Genomic DNA, 25292 nt, shown 5'->3' on the forward strand with positions numbered 1-25292 from the left:
GAAAGACAAATGCCATATGATTTCACTCAAATGTGGAATTTGAGAAACCAAACAAAAAGAGAGAGAGAGAGAAGCAGACTTTTGATTATAGAGAACAAAATGATGGTTACTAGAGGGGATAGGATTGGGAAGATGGCTGAAATAGGTGATGGGGATTAAGAAGTACACCTGTTGTGATGAGCACCAGGTGATGTTACAAATTGTTGAATCAGTATATTGTGTACCTGAAACTAATATAACACCGTATGTCACTAACTGGAATTAAAATAAAAACTTTTTTAAAAATTTAAAAAAAATTAAAAAATAAGAACCATATGATCCTCTCAATAGATGCAGAAAAACCATTTGACAAAATACAGCATCTATTCTTGATAAAACCCTCAACAAAATAGGCATTGATGAAACATACCTCAACATCACAAAGGCCATATAACAAAAGATCCATAGCAGATATCATCCTCAATGGAGAAAAATGGAGGGCCTTTCCCCTACAGTCAGAAACAAAACAAGGATGCCCACTATCACCATTACTATTTAACATAGTACTGGAAGTCTTAGCCTCAGCAATCGGACAGCAAAAGAAAAAGACATCCAAATCAGCAAGAAAGAAGCCAAAATTTCACTATTTGCAGATGACATGATACTCTATGTAGAAAACCCAAAACACTCCACCAAAAAATTGCTAGAACTAACACATGAATTCAGCAAAGTCATAGGTATAAATTCAACGTACAGAAATCAGTTGCATTTATTTTTTTATTTTTTTAAATGTTTATTTATTTTTGAGAGAGAGAGAAAGAGAGCACAAGCAGGGCAGGGGCAGAGAGAGAGGAGGAAACAGAATCCAAGGCAGGCTCCAGGCTCTGAGCTGTCAGCACAGAGCCTGATGCAGGGCTGGAACTCACAAGCGGTGAGATTGTGACCTGAGCCCAAGTCAGATGCTCAACCAATTGAGCCACCTAGGAGCCCCAGAAATCAGTTGCATTTCTATACACCAATAACAAAGCAACAAAAAAGAAATCAGTCCCATTTGCAATTTCACCAAAAACAGTTAGATACCTATGAATAAACCTAACCAAAGGGATAAACGGTCTGTACTCTGTAAGCTATAGAACACTTATGAAAGAAACTGAAAAGTACACAAAAAAAAGTGGAAAAGCATTCAGTGCTCATGGATTGGAAGAACAGACATTGTTAAAATGTTGGGGCACCTGGGTGGCTCAGCCAGTTAAGCATCTGACTTCAGTTTGGGTCATGATCTCACAGTTTGTGAATTCAAGCCCCGCATCAGGTTCTTTGCTGTAAGCACAGAGCCTGCTTCAGATCCTCTATCCCCCTCTCTCTCTCTACCCCTATTCTCTCTCTCTCTCTCTCTCCCTCCCTCCCTCCCTCAAAAATAAACAAACATTAAAAAAAGTATTTAAGATGTCTATACTACCCAAAGCAATCTACATACTTAATGCGATCCCCATCAAAATACCACCAGCATTTTTCACAGAGCTAAAACAAACAATTCTAAAATGTGTATGGAACCACAAAGACCCCAAATAGCCAAAGCAATCCTGAAACAGAAAAGCAAATCTGGAAGCATCATGACTCCAGACTTCAAGCTATATTACAAAGCTGTAGTCATCAAGATAGTATGGTACTGGAACAAAAACAGACACATAGATCAATGGAACAGAATAGAAAACCCAGAAATGGACCCACAACTATATGGTCAACTAATCTTTGACAAAGCAGGAAAGAATACCCAATGGAAAAAAAGACATTCTCTTCAACAATTGGTGTTGGTAAAACTGGATGATGACATGCAAAAGAATGAAACAAAACTGGATGATGACATGCAAAAGAATGAAACTGACCACTTTCTCACACCATACACAAAAATAAATTCAAAATGATGAAATACCTAAACATGAGACACAAAACCATTAAAATCCTAAAGAACATAGGCAGCACCCTCTTTGACCTGAGCCAGAGCAACTTCTTACTAGACATGTCACAAAGGCAAGGGAAACAAAAGCAAAAATGAACAACTGGGAACAACTGGCACTGCAAAGGAAACAATCAACAAAATTAAAAGACGGCCTACAGAATGGGAGAAGATATTTGCAAATGACATATCAGATAAAGGGTTACTATCCAAAATCTATAAAGAACTTATCAAGCTCAACATCCATAAAACAAATAATCCACTGAAGAAATGGGCAGAAGACATGAGTAGATACCTTTTCAAAGAAGAGATCCATATGGCTAACAGACACGTGAAAAGATGCTCAACATCACTCATCATCAGGGAAATACAAATCAAAACCATGATGAGATACCACCTCATACCTGTCAGAACAGCTAAAATTAACAACACAAGAAACAAAAGGTGTTGGTGAGGATACGAACAGGAAACGCTCTTTCACTGTTGGTGGGAATGCAAACTGATGCAGCTACTTTGGAGAACAGTATGGAGCTTCCTTGAAAAGTTAAAAATAGAGCTACCCTATGATTCAGCAATTGCACTATTATGTATTTAGCCAAAGGATACAAAAATACAGATTTGAAGTACACGTACCCCAATGTTATAGCAGCATTATCAACAATAGTCAAACAATGGAGAGAGCTCAAATGTCCATCAACTGACAAATGGATAAAGGAGATGTGGTATACACACACACACACACACACACACACACACACACACACACACACAATGGGATGTTACTCATCAATCAAAAAGAATGAAATCTTGCCATTTGCAACAATGTGGATGGAGCTAGAATGTATTATGCTAAGCAAGGTAAGTCAGAGGAACACAAATACCATATGATTCACTCATATGTGGAATTTAAGAAACAAACAGATGAACATGTAAGTGGAGGGAAGAGAGAGAGTGGGAAACAAACTATGAGACTCAAAGATAGAGAAAAAACTGAAGGTTGATGGAGGAAGGTGGGTAGTGGGGAATGAGCTAGATGGGTAATGGGTATTAGTGAGGGCACTTGTTATGAGCACTGGGTATTGTATGAAAGTGATGAATCACTGAATTCTACTCCTGAAACCAATACTGCACTATATGTTAACTAACTAGAATTTAAATAAAAAATTGAAAACAAAAAAGGTATAATGAAAAGCAAGGTATAAACATTAATTGAAGGCCTACTATGTACCAGGCACTTGTACACATAAGTACTTTCATATATGTTATTTCATTTAACCTCCACAACATTCCTTCCAGATGGGTATTACTGTCTGCATTTTACAGTATAGAGAATTCAGATTGAGAGAGGTTGAACCAAAAAAAAAAAAAAACCAAAACTCTTTCCTCCAAGGAGTTTACATACATATTGGGAGGCAGGGGAGGTATACTATGTGTCTTTTTTTTTTTTTTTTTAATTTTTTTTTTTCAACGTTTATTTATTTTTGGGACAGAGAGAGACAGAGCATGAATGGGGGAGGGGCAGAGAGAGAGGGAGACACAGAATCGGAAACAGGCTCCAGGCTCTGAGCCATCAGCCCAGAGCCTGACACGGGGCTCAAACTCCCGGACCGTGAGATCGTGACCTGGCTGAAGTCGGACGCTTAACCGACTGCGCCACCCAGGCGCCCCACTATGTGTCTTAATAATAACAAATGCAATACAAGTAGTATTGCAATACAAGTGGTATGTAATAAGTGACTGAAATGAGTACAAAAGAAAGATTACTTCTATTTTATGTTTATGTATTTATTTTGAGAGAGAGCGTGCACATACGAGCAGGAGGGGGCAGAGAGAAAAGGCAAGAGAGGATCCCAAGCAGGCTGTGTGCTGTCAGCACAGGGGCTCAATCTCACAAACCATGAGATCATGACCTGAGCCAAAATCAAGATTCAAGCACTTAATCGACTGAGGCACCCAAGTGTCCTGAAAGAAAGATTACTCCTACTGCAGATAGTTTGAGAAGATTTATGGGTGAGACAACATCTAAGCTTGACTGGCAGGGAAAGGACATTGTCAAGAGATGGAGATTGTTCAAGAACATTCCATTGAACTTTTAGTTTCACTTCTGACATTCCTTACTCAAGTCGTTTTTGGGTAGGCTCAGAGACTCTTTATTCCCCAGTTAAACACTGGAAGACTATATATAAAGTTTTATAAAAGAATCCAATGAAAACACAGAATTGGCAAAAATTTACAAGAAGCTTTGTATTCATAATATAATATATAATGTTTAATAATAATGGCTAATATTTAGTGAGTTCTCATTAGGTGCCAGGACTCTTGTATGAAGTGATTTCCAAAGAACCACACCCTGTTATTAAGGATCGAGTGCCTGTCAGTGACCAAGGCAACAGTCAGGCTTAGATTCATCTGACTCCAAAGCCAGCTCACAATGTTATGTGTACAACTATTTTAAGCTAAGGGACATGGGCAGATTTGTGTTCAGTCCAAAAGAGAAATCTCAATTAAAGCACAGTAAATTGTCAAGTTATATATATAAGACTTAAAGCATCCACTGCTTCTTGAAAACTGAGATACACAAGTAGCCATCACAGAAGGTAACCAAAAACCCATTTTCCTCTTGACCCATAGTTGTCCCTGACTACTGTGATTATGTCACTCTCATCTACAGGAAGAAGGTAAACCCTAATTCATTGCCACTCCCATTCCAGTTCTTTCATTCGTTTTGTTTTGTTTTGTTTTGTTTTTTAAACAAACGTTTTTTACCTGCTTTTTCCTGGAGCTTCTTATTTCACTTCCTCATCCTTCCATAGAGTGCTTTTCTATAAAAAGATCCCAGGATTTGACAATTTCTTGATGATGAGGATGACGACGATGACTAACCACCATAATGAGAATGACAACTACACAATATAAGGAATTACTCAATTCGGTGAGTACTTAAGACTTAAGCTGTTTTAGAAAGTATGATAAATGTGTTCAGCATAATCTCCATTGCTACTTAACAACTTAAATCTTTAGGATGAGGAAGTAAGATAAGGAAGTTCATCAATATGTTTTAGTAATTCATCATGTTATATTTATGCAAATATTTTGGGCTAGATTCAAATTCCTGAGTTAAGGACATACATAAATACTCTCCTTGCATTTCCACAAGGTTTATTGTAACATGCAAAAATGGTGCTCAGTCTGTATGCTATTCTATTCCTAGCTTTACATCTCTTGCCTGGAATGAAAAGCTCAATGGTACATTTAAATAAGAATGGATATGATGGTGTTGTCATTGCCATTAACCCTAGTGTACCAGAAGATGAAAAACTCATTCAAAACATAAAGGTAAGAGAGAAAATTTTATTATCCACTTATTTTAATTTCAGTAAGTATTTTCCATCCATGTTGCCAAGACACATACACATGCTCGCACAGAGTTGTAACTTTCCAAAATTGCTTTGACAGTAGTCATCATTTATGTAGTATGTATCTAAACTGTCAAGATTAATATTTGCTTAGTTTAAGTATGATTTAGCACATATTAATAGTATTAGTCATTCCCCTAATAAATTATTAAAAGGCCAAGCCACAATATTTTTTCAACTTGTTTAACAGAAAGACTTTAGAGCTAGTGAAGAATTCTTTCCAAGTTTTACCTTTATAAAGTTACTTTTTTGTTTAAATAGTTAACCTACACTGAAGCGCTAGATTGTCATTATACATTTTTTCAGTTTTCATACTTGTTCAACTCTAAAACATTTTAAAACTTTGATGTATTTGATTTTGAAGAAAATATTGCATATTCTTTGAAGTTGATTTGCTTCTTAATTTTATTGGGATTAGTCAGTATAATAAAACACTTTATATATATAGCATTTTAATATATACTATCCCTTTTGATCTCTTCAATATCCCTATGAGGTAAATTATTACCCTTGTTGCATAAGGGTAACACAAAATAAATCTAGCAAACTGGTTTTTTTCAATTAACAAGTATAAAATCTACTAAACTTCAAACTTTCAACCCGATTGTAAGCACCTCTCTTTGATTAAATAAGCAACTTGCCAACAGGCTCCAAGTCTTTTATCACCTTTATATCTCACCCAGAACTCTTATTCCCCTCTCTAATCCATAACAGTGAATGTAGGTCTGGATAGGTAGAAAATAGCATTGATTTTTGAGCATATGGAAATGAGGAGTTTACAGAAAAAGAGACCAAGTAAAATTCAACGTATTTTTCAATTAATCTTTGCCAAAATATTTGGAGAAAGGGAGCTTAGATTTGCTTCTTCTTGTTTGTGTATATACTTTCATGCTTATTTCACTGTGAAATTGTTACAATATATTTTTAATTTCTTCAGGAAATGGTAACCGAAGCTTCTACTTACCTATTTCATGCCACCAAACGAAGAGTTTATTTCAGGAATGTAAGCATTTTAATTCCAATGACCTGGAAGTCAAAATCTGAGTACTTAATGCCAAAACAAGAATCATATGACCAGGTAGAGTATTTTATCTAGCTCTTACATTGCTTTTTTCTTCCTGTGCTTCCTAAAAATTAACACTCAAATTTTTTTTAGTAATTCCTAATCACTACTTTAGTAATTAAATTAGAAATATTGCTTGTGTTAATTGAGATAGAATAAATCTTTGTTTCTAGCACTCTTGTGATGTTTTGGTTTGTTCCTCTGCTTTTTAGGCAGATGTCATAGTTGCTAATCCTTACCTAAAATATGGAGATGATCCCTATACACTTCAATATGGACAATGTGGGGAAAAAGGAAAATATATACATTTTACTCCAAACTTCTTGTTGACTAATAATTTGCCTATCTATGGGTCCCGAGGTAGGGATAGCTATTTTATTCTTCTACTTGTATTTCCGTTGGAAACAAATATAACGCTATGATTAATATTTTTAAAGAATTAAAAAGAGAGAAATAAGTACTGATTAATACCTTTGTCTGGAAATATAGTAGTTATGTTTAACATAATTACACTTCTTTGTGTGTCTGTCAATAATAAATTTAGTCATTCCTTGATACTAACCCATTTCAACATTTTTGACCTAATGAAAGGTGTCAATCTCTAAAGTTCTTTGACTCAATGATGCTATGGATATGGGGTAGGGAGATGTAAATTACATGGACACTGTATTAAAATATTGTAAATATAAATTTATGAATGGCAATATTCTTTTATAGGCAGAGTGTTTGTCCATGAGTGGGCCCATCTCCGATGGGGAATATTTGATGAGTATAACGTGGATCAGCCATTCTATATTTCTAGAAGGAACACTATTGAAGCAACAAGGTATCATTGTATTGAACAAATTTGTTTTCAAAACTTTTCACTTATGACTTCTAAATTTTCTATACTTGGCAAACAAAGGCTATCTTGGTGATTGAATGTTCATTTAGTTAATTGCAATATCCAACCTCGCCCAATATGTATATGTCCAAATATTTCTGGGGATTCTATCTAGGAATCTAGATCAATCAGGAATTGGGACTCATTTCAGTATTCATGGGAATTGTACTAAAATATGTTATTGCCAGAGGAGAAAGGAAAAAGTTGTAGCCTAAACCTTGAGATATCTGAGAACTGGAGTTCAAGTTTCTACCCAATCTTTTATTTTTCCCAATCTTTTATTCCATTTGATTCATAACTCTTTAAGGTGAATCTGTTTCATGGAACTCAGTTAACCTACTAGAGCTTCATGTTATATATATTTTATTTTTCATTTAATCTTAAGCTGAAAAAAGTACTTTTCATAAGGATAAGTGAGTAAATGACTTTTGAAACATAAATATATTATTATTATTATTATTATTATTATTATTATTATATTCTTTAAATATAAATATAATTCTGGGTAGATCTAGACAGGTCCTATTAAAAAATAGATGAGATATTTAAATACGGAGTATTTAAAGAGTATTAAAGAACAATAGAGGGGTGCATGGGTAGCTCTGTCGGTTAAGCATCCAACTTTGGCTCAGGTCATGATTTCACAGTTTGTGAGTTCAAGCCCTGCATCAGGCTCTGTGCTGACAGCTCAGAGCCTGCAGCCTGCTTCAGATTCTGTGTCTTCTCCTCTCTCTGCCCCTCCCATACTCATGCTCTGTCTCTGTCTCTTAATAATAATAAATAAACAATAAAAATTTTTTTTAAATAAAGAACAATAGAAATCAGTGTAACTGGAAATAAGTCCTTTGGATAAAAAAAAAAAATATTAGAGAAAAGAGGTGTGAGAGAAACATGCCTCTCCCCATATCTTTCATGTTGTTTGCTTTATCCCCACTAAGCTGCCTAGATTCTCATGCAGACAGAGTTCTCATGCCATGCAACTCCTCCCTGAACCACCTCTCTTATCTAAACAATGTTTGTTCATTCTTCCAGACTCAGTTTAAACGTTTTTTTCCCCAAGGGCCTTTTGCCTCTCCCAACATTTGGGGTCATATGTGAGAGTATCCCCAAGCAGTACACATGGGTTTCTCTCACACTGAGTAGCAGTGGTCTGTGTAATTTTATTTTCCACACTAGACTTTAATATCCTTGAGGATTTTTTAATCCCCTAGCCTTGGGCCTGGCACAAAGTAAAAGGTAAACAAATGTATCAAACAACAAATTTTTGATAAGTCAATGAAAAATGAGTAAGTTTTCTTATCAGTCATAAAAAAAGATATGAACTCCAACTGTGTGCCAGGTACTTTTGAGACAGTGTAAGTTTAATTTTCAGGCTTACTCTAGAGCTAACCATCTTGGAATATATGACTCACCATCTTCTTTAATTCTTATAATACCAAAAAATATATCAAAGTAGATTAATATCATGACACGTAATATTAATGCAGAATAAAAGTAAATACTACAGATAAACAGGCATTCTTTAGAATCTTTTACCCATACCCCATCTCCCACTCCTTGCCAAGGACTTCACAATTATCTTACTTATCATAAAGACTAAATGGTTTGTTTGAATGCACAAGCATTTCCATGTAGGGTTTATTTTTATTTCTTCCTTCAATCTAGCTCAATGGTTTTCAAAATGTAAATTTCAAGATGCTATAAACACAAAACCACATGTGGTTTTGTACGTATGGTACACACGCATATATGTATATATGTATACATCTATATAGCAATATTTGTGTGTGTGTTTCATACATAGAAATTTAAGAGGGTTTTCAGCATAATGTTGACTCCCTCATTCCCACTATGAAGCAACTCCTCTATATCTCTTAACTCATTTAATCTTTACAACATCCCTATAGCTTAGGAATTATCTTTAGCTCAAGGTCACACGGATAATAGACTTATTGGTCACATTAGTGAGCAATGAATGTTAATAAATATGAAATGGAATCATTGTTCTTGTTGACAACAATTGTAAATAGGGGTAGAACACTGTGCCTACTCTGTCAAAATGAAATGTTTGTCCGTGATCTATAGCAATTATCATTAAGGAGAGATTTTAGGATGTTAGTCTTTTTTCGTGATTTCTGGTCTTTATATGTAAATGTAATTTAATTCTTTCATCATAGATGTTCAACTCATATTACTGGCATTAATGTGGTTTTCAAGGAATGTCAGGGAGGCAGCTGTATAACAAGGCCATGCAGGCGTGACTCATTGACAGGGCTGTATGAAGCAAAGTGTACATTCATCCCAGAAAAATCCCAGACTGCAAAGGACTCCATAATGTTTATGCAAAGTCTCAGTTCTGTAAGTACCTTCTTTTTCTAGTGTCACAAAGGAACACTTCAGGAAAAAGCATTTATGGAAGCTGGATTTAGAACTATGAAATTATGTATACTAACAGAAATGAGGGAGATCATGCAGACAATTAATTAATGGCCATTTTCTCCAGCCTGTGTCAAGGTGTGTCTGGAAATGAGTCCACCTTTTTTTATTAACCGGCTTCTCTTCTTCACAAGTAGAACTGTACCCTTTTCATTGATGTCACACAATTTCTTACAACATCCCTTCTTTCATTTGACTTCCATGGATTTGTGTAGTTCTAGAACTATAACCTTGCTCTTAATTCTCTCTTCTAAGTGCTGGTCATACTACTTTCCTAAAGTAATTCATTCTATAGCTTTGGAAATGTACTGGCATTCTAGATTTTCTATTACCTTCACACTAAAGTACATCAAGCTATTGCAAAGTGATAATGTGCAAATGTACATGGCTCTACATAAAAAATTAAGGGAAAATTTCACAGTTACCAGTCTGACCAATTATAAAATAGTAACAAAATAATTCAAGTTTTAAAGCTAATGTTTGACCTGAAATATCTGGTTTCAATGTATAAAACGTGGCAGATAAGAACAGGTGCCTTGGAGTCAGAAAGACTTGATATCAAAATGCAGTCGACCACTTTCAAACTGGGTCATTGTAAGCAATTTGCTGAATCTTAGATTTAGTTTTCTCTTCTCATAAATGGGAATTATAACACTTCATGATGCCATTGTTGTTAGGTTTATAAGAGGCAGTATAAATAAAGCATGATCATGGTGCTCAGCACAAGGTGAGTACAAAATAAATTTTTAAAGTTTTATTGTTTTAACGTATAAGATATTTGGATAATAGTCAATTGTCTCTTACCCTAGATATGTCCAGTCTCAATTAATGTAAACATATACATATTATAGTTACCTAATGAAGGTTTCTAAACATGTAAAAAAGATTTTTAAATATGAAAGTTATCAAAAACAAGTCAAAATAAAGCATACCGGCTCTAGAAAGTAAGACTAACTTATTTAAAAGAAGTAAATTTCAATATACTAAATCACTAGCAACAAATACTTCCATAGGTAGAGGTTGGAAAGACCTATTATTTCCAATAAAATTTAAAATTGTTTTAGAGCCTATGGCATTAATGATGAAGAACTTGAGTAAAAATAAAGATCTGATATTTTCTTCTAAAACTCTTAAATGAACTCAATTAGATATTGAAGTAGAAGTTGTTTTCCAGTCTAATAAAGCTCCCTCCTGGAAATAGTTGGAACACAAGCCAAGAAAATTCATTTTAACCTGCTGAATCTGGATCTGCAAAGGCTAGCCAAAGAATTCAACATCCAAATAGACATCAGATCAGGTGACACAAGAGGATAATTGGAATATGTACTGTCTGTACCAAGCTATAAATCTCAAAAGCATCTGTCAAGGAGATAACTCATGCTGCCTACCTGAGACATAAATAATAATGAAAAATATCATGTAGCTGAAATATGGAAGGCATTTAATTATATAAGCCATGTCTCAGAGATAAATGCTGAACATCTTGTCCAGAATAACACTAATTTCTAATTATCATAACATAGATTAAATGAATTGCATAGCATCTGTATTCAAGGCATAAACTCAGACCCAAAAGAGATATGATTTGAAATACCGAATGCTCAATTCCATGATTTCCTTCCCTGAAACTTCGAATCCCACATCATGCCCAACACTGTGTTAGGAGCTGGAAATACAGAAATAATTAAAGATAACTGTTCCTAAGTGACTCAATTTAATGAGAAAGGTAGAGATATAATAATACATACAGAGAGAAAGATTTATGAGCCAAGTTCTGTGAGAGCACAGCAAACATCAAATGGAGGTCAGAAAATGGTTCCTAAAGAGATGAAAAAAAACTGTATTTGAAAAAGAATGAGTATGAATTTGCCAAAGCAGGAACAGGAAGGGCTATTTTAGGGGGAACAAAAGTTTATAAAAGCAAAGAATGGGAAAAAGTTCAGGGATACCATGCATGATTACACAGTTGAGCACTGCCCAAATTATCTGCATCATGGTCACTAAAAAGTTTAATATTTATTGGACTAATTTTCAAGTAAATAGCTGTTGAAACAAAATAAAACAAAACCAAAAACTTGAAAACAGGTCCTTTTCTAATGTGCACAAAATCTCCTGTCCCTTTTCCCACTTGGGTTAGCAGAGACCCTTGTGAAAATTTCTAGCATACTCTAAGAACAGGAAAAAATTCAGTGTGGTATAAGCAGAGCATGGTGAGCAACGACCAGGAAGCCAGATTGAAAGAAGGAACTGGGACCTACAAAGCTAAGGTGTTTGGATTTTATCTAACTAGTTTCAGACTGGTGATATGATCAGCTTAATTCTTTCAGGAAGATAACCATACTAATAGTGCAGGGGAAAACAGAGTGAGATGATTGAGGAGGTAGAGAGACTGGTCAGAAGGCCATGGCCGTAGGCAGATAAAAGAACATGAAGTCTGCAAATAAAGGCAGTGGCAGTGGCAGTGGCAGTGGCAGGGGAAAGAGGGCCCAGATTTGACAGGCATTTCATTTCAGCAAGACTTGCTTCTCAGTCACCACTTTGACTGACCCTGTGTTTTTCTCCCATCCAATAAACCCCTTCTGGGAAATGTAAATCATTCTATAGTAAATGTAAGTCCTCCATATGAGAAGGAAAACAAAATCTTAAAACTTAAATAAAAAGTATTCAAATTTAATAATTTAGTTCTAAACTTGAGCTTACATCTGGAGACTATATCGGGAGGGCATTTTTAAATGTATAAAAATATTGAGGGGCGCCTGGGTGGCTCAGTCGGTTGAGCGACCTACTTCGGCTCAGGCCATGATCTCACGATTTGTGAGTTTGAGCCCTGCGTGGGCTCTGTGCTGACAGCTCACAGCCTGAAGCCTGCTTTGGATTCTTTGTCTCCCTCTCTCTCTGCCCCTCCCCCACTTATGCTCTGTCTCTCTCTGTCTCAGAAAAATAAAAATAAATTTATAAAAATATTTCTAATAAGCTGAGGCTTATTGCAAGATGAATTCCTTCCTGAATGCTGCACTAGCTTATGGGAGAATTTTTCCAAGTTACAAAGTTTTCAAAACTTGGAGGATTTTCACAGATTCAATAGTAAGGAAACATCATTTGGCAGAATTACTGGATACAACTCACCACTTGCAACTGCAAGAAAAGCGATCACATTTCCTCATTTTCTCCCTATATTTTCATTACTTTGTCAGGAGTATTATTTTATGCCAGAGTTCACTGGAGCCAGTAACAATCCAGTTTGTTAAAATATCTGTTCTCAAGTTTTTTGGTCAACTATAAAGATACAGAAAACACTTGGGCAATTAAAGAAGGTCATTTTCTTTATCCCACTTTTAAAGGGCAGCTAGAAATCACGGCAAATCCAGTCCCTTTTCCATTAAACTAATTCAAGCTTGAGTCACCCAGGAGTTCAGAAGGGAAAATAAGAAGTTAGCTTAAGCAGTGGGAGTCACCACACTCCCGCCTCTTCTACGATCTCCCTACACCTAAAAGGATCACCAAAAAACTTTCCAGTGATGGTTTCACCTTGCTTCCTCTCTACTGAGGTATGCAAAATGGATGTCAGATTGTTAGATTACAGCATAATTTTTAATTGTCAGGAGGTGAAATCTGTGGAGGATGTATATGGAAACCAGCTGCATATTTGGAATGGAAAGTAGTGATTACCAATTATTGTAATAGTGTCTTCTCATCGATTTTTTTCCAGGTAACTGAATTTTGTACAGCAGAAACACACAATATGGAAGCTCCAAACCTACAAAACAAAATGTGCAATCGCAGAAGCACATGGGATGTAATTAAGGATTCTGATGATTTTCAGAATGCACCTCCCATGACAGGAACAGATTCACCACCTCATCCTACATTTTCATTGCTGAAGTCTAAACAGCGAGTAGTCTGTTTGGTACTTGATAAATCTGGAAGTATGGACTCAGTAAGACATTTATTTGTTAGCTCTCTTAAATTAAGTATTTGAGCTACTAGAAACATAGTTTAATCTTAGGTTTAGTTCTACTAAACTAACTAAAATATATATTTATTACTCTAAGTTTAGTACAGTGATTCTATATGAACAAGTACTAGAAGATAATACACTAAAATGAAAATAATTGTTATGTAAAGATAATTGGAGTATGGATTATGTTTATTCTTTAACTTTTAGGCCTAACAAACTAGAAACAATGTAAATGGACAAAAAAATTTATACATACTGCCACCATTGAACATATGTCATTCCAGTCATTTTTCTGTTAGTGTATTTGTTTTTCCTCAAAAATGTTATTATATTTTATATAGTATAATGTGATTTTTTTACTTACTATACCTTGAACACTCTCTATGGAAAAAATGATTTAATGATATAATTTTTAATGGTTGTATCATATGCATATACTGCAACTTAGTCAAATAACCTCCTGTTATTGGACATTTTAGAGTTTTCAACTTATTAGTGTTAAAAATTATGTTGCAGTGAACATCTTTGTATGCATTTTTAAATTATTTTCTTAGCAGGAATTCTTGCATATAAATAAAACTGTTAAATAAAAAGGCATAGATTTTAAAGGCTTTTCTAAGCATAACATAATTGATTTTTAAATTTTTTCTTCAACATTATTTCTTCTTAATAAAATAAAGGAGTTAAATTCTAAAATACAGTAATCAATTACTATTATGATCTCTGGCCCATGAACAACTTTGTCTTTCACCAATCTGTTAAGACTTGAGACTCAGAAGTTATGCAGACATCTTTTTCTTACAGGAAGACCGTCTCTTTCGAATGAATCAAGCAGTAGAACTATACTTGATTCAAATTATAGAAAAGGGATCCTTGGTTGGGATGGTCACATTTGAAAGTTATGCTACAATCCAAAATTATCTAACAAATATAACCGATGAGAATGCTTATGAAAAGATCACGGCAAACCTGCCTCAAGCAGCTGATGGTGGAACTTCAATTTGCAGTGGTCTCTCAGCAGGATTCCAGGTAAAATAAAAATGCTTTTCCAAATACCATTTGCCATTTACCATTGCTTTTCTTTTTGTCCCACTATCTTTTAAAAAGGGTCATGAGCTCACAGGGCCCTTATCTAAATAATTTATAATATCTAAATAACATACCACCTGTGGTTTACATCTGGAGCCTCTCTGAATGTGATCATTCCACCAGCACACTCTTGAGGTACTGAGTTGCAATGGGAGTGGTTAAATAAGGGGGAAAATCCAGTGCACACATAATCACCGTGATTTCCTTAAGGAGCTCCCCATTTCTTTAACACTGCCACAGCCTGAACTTCTATGAGTGGACAATAATGCTGTGGCGGAGACTGTGCAGGGAAGAGGGAATTTAGCAATATTTCTATGTTATGGATAAAGAAAACCTTAGTTCATTGAGTTAAGTTGACAATTAAAAATCACAAAGGTAGAGGTAGTTCCTCAAGCAGTATAGGACCAAACCCAAGATACACAGGTGGAAGTTTAAAGAAATGAAAATTGTGGAATAAAATATTGGGAGAAATTTTTGAGCACTTTATTAAACTGCCTTTATGGTATGCATTTGAATTTCTTCCAACCTAAGATAGCCTCTATCTAAGCCTATTTATTGTCATTTTTTTAAGTTTATTTTTATTTATTTTGAGAAAGAGAGAGAGAAAGCAAGCAGGGAGGGGCAGACAGAGAGGGAGACAGAATCCCAGTCAGGCTCCGCACCATCAGCACAGAGTCCTATGCGGGACTCAAACTCACAAACGCGATATCATGACTGAACAGAAGTCAAGAGTCGGTCGCTAACTGACTGAACCACCCAGGTACCCCTAATATCATTTTTTAAGTCACAAAAACTTCGCTTCACTGATCCTCCCATTGCTTCACCTGAAAGTGGAGATTATTACTCTTTTCCAGGCCACTAACTAATACCATCTCTCAGCTTTCTCATAGAGTCTATTTTTTATAAAGCATATCAGTTTAAGGATAAACACAAGCTCTGAATTTAGACAAACCTAGGATTCTGGCTCTATTATTTATTACCTAAATGACCTTGGGTAAGTTATCCACTCAGAAAATCTCAGTTTACTCAAATAAGGAAATGTGGAAAACAATAATACCTAACTCATTTATTTGTGAGAATTATGTAAAATAAGTAAGTGCTCAAGAAAGGATTCCTATTACTATAATAGACATAATTCTTATCTATGTCTATTCAGTTCAAAAATATGACAGTAATATATCTTGGGACTGTGTCATAATGTTTGCACATATTGGTTGGTATGTTTTTCTTAATGTATTTTGATATACATCTTATGATCTTTTGACCACAGAGTCTATTGCTAAATAGATTATGTCAAATCACATTCAGTTATGAATACCTCTTAATTACTTTTATAATTAAACATAGCAATATATAAGCATTTTTTTAGATAATCATGATCATAATCATAATCACAATAGCTAAAATTTATTCAGCATATACTAACTACCTTATTGCCTATGTTAAATACTTTACATGTATGATCTTATTTATCCTTACCATTATGTTTCCAGTCAGGTATTATTACTACACCTATTTTGTACGTAAGGAAACTGAGGTTCAGAGTAATTAAACATTGTTCTTAAGATCACATAGTCAGTAACTGGCAAGTCTCGGATTCAAAACCTGTTCTTACCCCCAAATCCAAAAAGCTAATCACTACACTGAGTTATGGGAGGAGGGGGGTGGAGAACTAAACTCTAGCTATTCTATTTAGCAAATGGCGGAACGAGAATTTACTCCCAATTTGTCTGACTAAAGACTTGAACTCTTACTAGAAGTCAGGAAAAGACAAAAACAAACAAACAAACAAAACTTGTAATACTTGATAAATTTAGAAACTTCCTACTTTATGTTGTTGGGTTTTTTTCCCCAGGAAATCCTGAGATCCTTCAATAATCAACTAAAATACATAAAAAGGCTTATCATTTAACTTTGCATACCTGCCTTTAGTCATGACTTTGCAAGTGCTGTCTAGTGTGCTGCCAAAATCGCCTGGGTCATTTGCCTCCACCCCAAGCATCTCCTGGAAAACAATAATAACAACATTCACTTAGTACTATTTGCTAGGCGTTGTTCTAAGTGTTTTATTCTCCTTTCTTGGGTAGCTTGAATGTATATTGAAAGGATTAGAAGAACGGTTAACACTCTGTCTTTGAAAACCTAAAAGACCATTTACACAATACACTTATTTCCATGCCAACTCAGCCTGGAACGACAATGCAAAAAAAGTTTCCTTTTGCCTACTCTGATGCATGGGCCTAAAGACTTCTCGAAGACTAAATAACAGGCTTATTCTTATTTTAAATTGATTTAGATATGACATTCTATAACTAACAATCTGATTTTTCACTACCAGGCAATTATCCAGAGTAACCAGAGTACTTCTGGTTCTGAGATCGTATTACTAACAGATGGGGAAGATAATCAAATAAACTTATGCTTTGAGGAGGTAAAGCAAAGTGGTGCGATCATCCACACTATTGCTCTGGGACCTGCTGCTGCCAAAGAACTGGAGACACTGTCAAATATGACAGGTAAACCTTTGGAATGTGGCTTGAATAGAAAATACATTTTCAGTCTCTCCCATTCCAAGAGTTCTTTCTCCTTTAAACCACAAAACTGCTGAAAATTTTCCTATCCTAAAAATTAATCTTTGTCCCTTCCTTGTCCTTCTCTTTCAAATTAATCTTTCCTCTCTCCCCTCCCCCGCCACCTCTCTGCATTCCTACCTATACCAGTTTCTTCTAATATTAAGTCAACATTTACTGTCTTCATTCACTTCTCACCACTTTCTACCAAAATCACCAAATCGAAATTTCTTTCTCCATGGTTATTAATGACTTCTTCGACTGTGATTCCAAAATTCTTGCTCATATTTGTCATGTTCAACCCTACGGTCCAGGTTCAGATAGCCCTAATTCATAGAAGAAGAAATGGAATCCTACAGAGTACAAACAATTTGCCCAAGGCTATAGATAAAGTACTGATTACCAATTTTTACCCTCAGCAATCCATCCTTTTCCATTCCTTATGCCTAAGTAATTTCTCTTTTTGTTACTTCCTATATGATTTATTTTCTCACTTAATTTTTACTTAATTCTAAATTGTCATTCTCTAAATTACTTTAGTATACTTTAGTCACAACAAAAAATAAGCAGCCAGTTCAAAAAATTGTCTTAAGTTTCATCTTTATAACATTATTGAGTGATTAGATCAGCTTTGTTACTGTGGCAGGCCTTTATATCTAATGAGTGATCTAAAAACAATAATATTTGGCCAGTTCTTTAAGTTTTCTTCAAATTTTATTGATAACAGCACAAGAACAAGTATGATTTTCCCAATTAAAATTAATATTATAAAAGTAAATACAATTCCATTTTAGGAGGACATCGCTTTTATGCCAATAAAGACATAAATGGCCTCACTGATGCTTTCAGTAGAATTTCATCTAGAAGTGGCAGCATCACTCAGCAGGCTATTCAGGTTGGTATCTGAGAAAAATTACTTGCCTTTTCACATTTGTAATAAATCTCCATTATCCTAAGTAGTCATCTCCTTCTGTAATAAATAATTTTTGCCTGAAAATATTTCAGGGGTAGAGAAAAACATTCTTACTGTTTTTCCTTTTTTTGTGACACTTATAGCCATCTTTTCTTTTGATTCTTCTATTATCTATAACTACAAATGCTTTTATTTGCAACATTCTTCAAAGTAATTATTTTACTGAAATCTTATAAATTTAGAATTACTCTGAACTGACAAAACTTTGAAATTTTATTAACTAATTTTATTAACAAATTTGTTCTCTGTGTTCTTTGTTTTATTTACATAACAGTTGGAAAGTAAAAGCTTGACTATTACAGGAAAGAAATGGATAAATGGTACAGTGCCTGTGGATAGTACAATTGGAAATGACACTTTCTTTGTTGTCACGTGGACAATACAAAAGCCAGGAATTCTTCTCCAAGATCCAAAAGGAACAAGATATGAAACCTCAGATTTCAAAGAAGATAAACTAAATATTCGGTCTGCCCGTCTTCGAATACCAGGAATTGCAGAGGTAAGAATATTCTTTTTTCTCCATGATTTATCAATCAATTTTGAGGGGAAAAAATGAAGATAACATGTACTACATTGTCAATATTAAAGCAGTGACAGATCATCTGTCATAAAAAAAAGAAGCCAAGTAGAATGGTAAGAGATTCATATCTATACTATTTACTAGCTTATAAAATTGAATATCAAAAACCATTACTATTGCCCTGCTTAAATTTCTAAATAATTTTGTATTCCAAACAAGAATAGGAAAATACCACAGAAGCTCTCAAATAGATATGTTGGATTTTCAGACAGGTACTTGGACTTACCACCTTCTAAATAAACAAGCCAAATCTCAAGTGCTAACAGTGACAATGACTACTCGAGCAAGAAGTCCTACTACACTCCCAGTAATTGCAACTGCTCACATGAGCCAAAGTACAACACATTACCCTAGCCCAATGATTGTTTACGCACAAGTCAGTCAAGGGTTTTTGCCTGTTCTGGGAATCAACGTAACAGCCATTATAGAAAGTGAAGATGGACATCAAGTAATACTGGAGCTCTGGGACAATGGTGCAGGTAATAAGAATCTGCATCAACTTCCACTGAACCTAAAATCCTACTACAGTCAGGTAACTTAGAAATAACGTGAATGGGGGCGCCTGGGTGGCTCAGTCGGTTAAGCGTCCGACTTCAGCTCAGGTCACGATCTCATGGTCCGTGAGTTCGAGCCCCACATCGGGCTCTGGGCTGATGGCTCAGAGCCTGGAGCCTGCTTCCGATTCTGTGTCTCCCTCTCTCTCTGCCCCTCCCCCGTCCGTGCTCTGTCTCTCTCTGTCTCAAAAATAAATAAACGTTAAAAAAAAAAAAAAAGAAATAATGCGAATGAATCAATTTTAAGTAAATCAAATTTGATTTTAATGTTTTTAGTACTTTCTACCCAGTTATCTTGACCAGGCATAGATATGAGCATATTTATTTTCTTTACATCTTATGAACAGTTTTACTTGCCCCATGGAACTTGAGTACAATTTTTCTCCATTTTCATTAGTGTCAATGTTTTGCATATGTTTCTTCAGTTTACATTTTCCTTATTTTAAGATTCCTATATGATATAATAATAGCTAATGTTAATTGAATACTTACTATGAATTACTTTTCCAAGGTTAAAGGTTAGCGAGTAGCCAAGCCAGTCTTTGAACCCAAGCAGACTGATTCCAGGGTTCATGTACTTCTACTCATTTCCAAAATTATTGCTAACATTAGTGCTCATGAACAGTTAGGACTGTCATTGTTACTCTGTTGAATGGCTAATTATTACATTTTATTACATTGTATTATCTAGGTGCTGATACTGTGAAGAATGATGGCATCTACTCAAGATATTTCACAGATTTCCATGGAAATGGTAGATACAGTTTAAAAGTACATGCCCAGGCAAAAAAAAACACAGCTAGACTAAGTTTAAGACAAAAACAGAACAGAGCTTTATATATGCCAGGCTACCTTGAAAATGGTAAGTGTCATTAAGATCGAAATGTGTCATTTGTTTAGATAAGTTACATATGGCAAGCACTGAAATTATCATGTACTATGGAAAACAGAAGCATACAGTTATATATATAATCATCTGTGTATTTCAAAACCATATTCATGTTAATAGACCTAACACAAGACTATGCTTCCAATATGTTTTGTTTACATCCCCCTCAGTTCATTTCATTCACATGAAAAAAAATGACTGAGCACCTCCCTAGGTGACAACCACTGTGCTAGAGGCTTGAGCTACAAAGCTTTATAAGACACGATCCTTGTCCTCAAAGAGTTTACAGTTAAGTAATAAATACAGATATGTTAAGAGATAGTTCTAATATTGTCTAATGTCTGCTCAACTTTTAAATGACACCAATAAAACAAGCTTTTTTCACTAAAAGCTGTTACTTCTCAATGTCTGCCATCAATCAATATTAACCCTCTACAGCTGCAAGATGAGATTACAAGATAAAGAAACAGCATTATGAAAAGTCACAAAATTACTTTTTTTGGCAGGTAAAATTGTACTGAACCCACCCAGGCCTGATGTCAGTGATGACATGGCAGAAGCTGAAGTAGAAGACTTCAGCAGACTAAGCTCTGGAGGGTCATTTATTGTATCAGGAGCTCCTCCTGCTGGTAGTCATACTCATGTGTTCCCACCCGGTAAAATCACAGATCTTGAGGCTAAGTTTAAAGGAGATCAAATTCAACTTTCATGGACTGCCCCTGGCAATGTCCTTGATAAAGGAAAAGGTAAGTTTCAAATTATGTTTTAAAATATGACAAAGAAATCCCTTTGGCTTTCATCTGCTAAGAATTTCCTAATGTCCTATTTATAAATAACATGTATAGAGTGTTTATTATGAGCCATTACTCACCTACTTTCAGATGGAAAAATTGAAGCTCCAAGAGACAATGAACTGGCCCAAACTATTTCTATGTTTAATAACTTGGAAATCTAACCCGCTCTTTTCAATTCTGTTGGGTCAAACAGCCTCTCACAATATGAATTGTCTTAGAAATGACTTTGAGAAGACTGCTCACACCTTTCTGTTGCATTTTCTTCTCCCTAACAAAGAAAAGATTTTCTAAGTGTTTATGTACTTGTATAATTTTATTCATTGATCTTTTGTTGAATTTTCAAACACAGTACTAAGTTCCTAAGACATAATCCCTACTCTCAACAGTCAGTTGAGTGCAGAAGACACTTTCTGCAAGTAATGGCAGTCCATTGGAAGGCCAGAAACTCCTGGTTGGGGGTTCAGATCACAAGGTACATCATAACTTCCTAGGGAAGACTATCCCTGACCTAACTTTTAAAGAATGAGAAAAGTTAGCCAAGTTAAGTGAAGGTGTCCCATGGAGAGAGAGGATCACATGCAGGGAAACTCACCAGCTAGAAGAGACTTGGCCATGGACTGAATAAAGTTGAAAGCTGAAATAGCTCATTCATTCAAAGTTCCTTCTAATAAATTGCCCTCATTTCTGAAAGGTAAGGAACTTTTATCTATACTTTAAACTGAATTTAATTAGTATTTATTGAATGCCTATCATATTCCAGTATTGTGCTAGACTAGTAGATTCTTATGAGATAAAGCCAATCTTGCTATTTTCCCTTTAAGGTTGGAAAATTATCAATATCGATATGAGATAAAGCCTCTCAAAAGAAAAGATGCCTTTTAGTCTTTCATTTCCTATACAGCATTTTTCAAAGCTGTATTTCTTTTTATCATATTACATAAGGAAAAAATCATTCTAAAAAAACAAAGGAAACATAGAATATGCAAAAAGAGCTCTTTTGTACTTCAGTGTTGAAAACTCTTATCATGACAACTTCTGAAATATATTAGTTTTTCATGCTATGATCCTTAAAATTATGGCAGAATAAAATTTTAAAAAATACCTGCACTGAAAAAGCCACACATAAAATTACCTGACCAAATGTTTAGTTCCGAATTGAATTCAGTCAAGACCAAGTCTTCAGTTCAAGATTGGTTCATAATGCTGATTATAGGAACTAAAAGAAGGAAGAATGCATTACATATGGACACTGGGAGAGAAAGAACTTCACTATGTTTAACCACAAATGCCTAAAATTAGGTGGACCTAATCTCTATCTTTCCTTGTGACAAATAAGAAGAGGTTGTAGTTGCTATCAAATGTTAACCATCAAGCATTGCAAAAGAAGGTAGTAGCAGTATCTCATTCTTAAAGAATAAATGAATATCTACATAATCTCCAATGAAGTACTTAAATTCTCAGGGACCCAATTTCCATATCTGTCAAATATAAAAATTACTAGGTGACCTAGAAATATTAAAACAAGTTGATGTAATTCTAATATTTTATAATTCTCTAATTCAATTATTTTGGGCATCAACTTAATAACTATATTGTTGGTCAACAGGAGGTCAAATACGAACCCAACACTGTGCCACATACTCTAGTTGATAAAAAAAAGGAATGTAAAACCTACTCTTTGTCCTCAAGAATATAATCAAATTAAAAAGATAAATTGAACCTCCATAAAATAATATGGAAAACTCCATTCTGTGCAATAGGAGTCATCTGAGTGGATAAGATATGTGAACAAGTCTTCATGAAGACATTGGGCTTCCTGTTGGGCCTTGAAGAATGAGTACAATTTGCATAAGTAGGGAGAGGGAGGCACATTCAGGGAGTCAGACCAAATAATATGATCAAGTTCAAAAAAAGCAAGAATTCATAATAAAATATCTGAATTAAAAATAAAGGTTAGATAGATAAACAGACCCACCTAATTGGAATGCAAGGTATATGTGAAGAGTAGTAAAATGGATTGATCAGGCCTATTACCAAAAAACTAGAATGCTAAGACAGAGGGTCTGAATTTTTATTAAAACCACGAAATCGAAGTTATTCACCACACACTTAAAACACCTTCAACATTTCATGATAAAATAGTTTTCACTTCAAACAAAGACATGTGATGTTCTTACTGTTCATGGCATTTTGGAATATGAGAATATATTTTTTATATCGATAGCTCTGGTAGATCTCTAAAAGCATTTGGGAATAAAAAAATATGTCAGGATCTTCCTTTCTTTTCTTGACAAAGTAACAGTTATAATAACTAATATTTCAAACATTTAGGTCCCAGACACTTTGCTAAACACTTTTCATGCATTATCTTATATAATTCTTACCAGTCAAGTACTAGGCATTCAATAAATATTTAAATGAATTGAATGATTGAATTTCCATTTTATACATAAGAAAACTGAAGGTAAAAAGGTTAAATATATTTTTCTTTGTTACACAACTAGAAAGTAGTAGAATTGGGGTACTAATCAAAGTCTGCCTAGCTCTTAAGCACATTTTAACTAGTACACATTCTAGCCTCTCTTCTTCCTTTTGCCCTTTATCCTTATCCCTGTCCCCCATACTACTGATGTCTACTCTCCCTTCTAGTCCTTCCTTTCAGCTTAATGAGAAATAACACAGATGTGGAATACTGGATGTCTTTCCTAGACTTGAGCGTTATTGTGATCCTTGTTCTAAAAATAGATTTAGCTCCTTATATTTCTATTTCTTAAAAAAAAACCTAGATTTCATTTTTTAGTACTATATGATTTTGAATTAATTTTTTGTGATTAGATAACTAGATAAAAATTGCTCGCATATTTGCTTTTTTTTTTTTTTTAATTCTCAAGTTAGTCAATATACAGTATAATCTTGGCTTTAGGAGTAGAACCCAGTGATTCATCACTTACATATAACACTCAATGCTCATCCCCATTAAGTGCCCTCCTTAATGCCCATCAACCATTTATCCCACCCACCCCCAGCCCCCATCACCCCTTAGTTATTCTCTGTATTCAAGAGTCTCTTATGGTTTGCCTTCCTCTGTGTTTTTATCTTACTTTTCCTTCCCTTCCCCTATGATCATCTATTAAGTTTCTCAAATTCCACATATGAGTGAAATCATGTGATATTTGTCTTTCTCTTGACTGACTTATTTCGCTTAGCATAATGCACTCTAGTTCCATCCACATTATTGCAAATGGCAAGATTTCATTCTTTTTTATCACCAAGTAATATTTCATTGTGTATATATACCTCACCTTCTTTATCCATTCATCAGTTGATGGACATTTGGGCTCTTTCCATAATTTGGCTATTGTTGATAGCACTACTCTAAACAGTGGGGTGCCCCTTCGAATGGGCATTTTTGTATTAAGATGGAATGACCAGATAAAATCTACATCTGCAATTTCTATACCCAAATCCTAGTGTGTGTTTCTGATAGGCCCCTAAATGTAAGACAGTGTGGTGGTAATACGGCATCCTAGTGATTTTAATATACATGAAATTTCTATTTTTTTTCCAGCCAACAGCTATATTATAAGAATAAGTAAGCATTTCCAGGATCTCCAAGAAGATTTTGACAATGCTACTTTAGTGAATACTTCTAGTCTGACACCTAAGGAGGCTGGCTCAATAGAAGTTTTTGAATTTAAACCAGAACCTTTTAAAATAGAAAATGGCACCAAAATCTATTTTGCAATTCAAGCCATCCATGAGGCTAATCTCACTTCAGAGGTTTCTAACATTGCACAAGCAATCAAGTTTATTCCTCCACAGGAATCCAGTGTCCCTGCCCTGGGTACCAAGACTTCTGCAACCAGTTTGGCAATTTTAGGATTAGCTGTGGTTTTATCTATATTTTAAACTACAAAATGTATTAGAAATAAAATTCAATGCTATACATACTCGGTTAACATTTATTTAGAACTTAATTTGCAATGCTTGTTTATTACAAAACTCTGTGTAATAGAAATGTACAAAAGTTGTAAATTTCCTGTTTGAGTTCATTAATAGTGATTAGTTGTTAAATGTAAATCAAAATGAATATACCATTTCCTATCTTTGAAAAATCCATTTATTAACTCAATATAAAAAGAAAATGCATA

At 34.7% G+C, this 25292-nt stretch overlaps 1 protein-coding gene across 1 annotated transcript; it reads left to right on the plus strand.

Moving 5' to 3' along the window:
- The first annotated feature begins 5113 nt into the window (after positions 1-5113).
- LOC121027416 (calcium-activated chloride channel regulator 1-like) lies at positions 5114-25292 on the plus strand. Its single transcript, XM_040470865.1, has 14 exons — positions 5114-5272; positions 6290-6430; positions 6628-6775; positions 7133-7241; positions 9476-9656; positions 13444-13671; positions 14497-14721; positions 17120-17297; positions 18146-18246; positions 18599-18823; positions 19113-19383; positions 20150-20320; positions 20854-21093; positions 24710-25292. Exons 1-14 carry the CDS (start codon positions 5114-5116, stop codon positions 25048-25050), a joined length of 2718 nt encoding a protein of 905 aa, XP_040326799.1. The 3' UTR covers positions 25051-25292.

The sequence above is a fragment of the Herpailurus yagouaroundi genome, unplaced genomic scaffold (genome assembly GCF_014898765.1).
Source record: "Herpailurus yagouaroundi ecotype Mexico unplaced genomic scaffold, PumYag 77, whole genome shotgun sequence".
Classification (NCBI taxonomy): domain Eukaryota; kingdom Metazoa; phylum Chordata; class Mammalia; order Carnivora; family Felidae; genus Herpailurus; species Herpailurus yagouaroundi.

What these genes read in the sequence shown, in the direction of transcription:
- LOC121027416 (XM_040470865.1), top strand. Translation starts at nt 5,114, where the DNA reads ATGGTGCTCAGTCTGTATGCTATTCTATTCCTAGCTTTACATCTCTTG. An exon ending in GCTCTGGGACAATGGTGCAG is followed by an intron (nt 19,384 to 20,149) that starts GTAATAAGAATC and finishes TGTATTATCTAG; the next exon opens with GTGCTGATACTGTGAAGAAT. An exon ending in GCCAGGCTACCTTGAAAATG is followed by an intron (nt 20,321 to 20,853) that starts GTAAGTGTCATT and finishes TTTTTTTGGCAG; the next exon opens with GTAAAATTGTACTGAACCCA.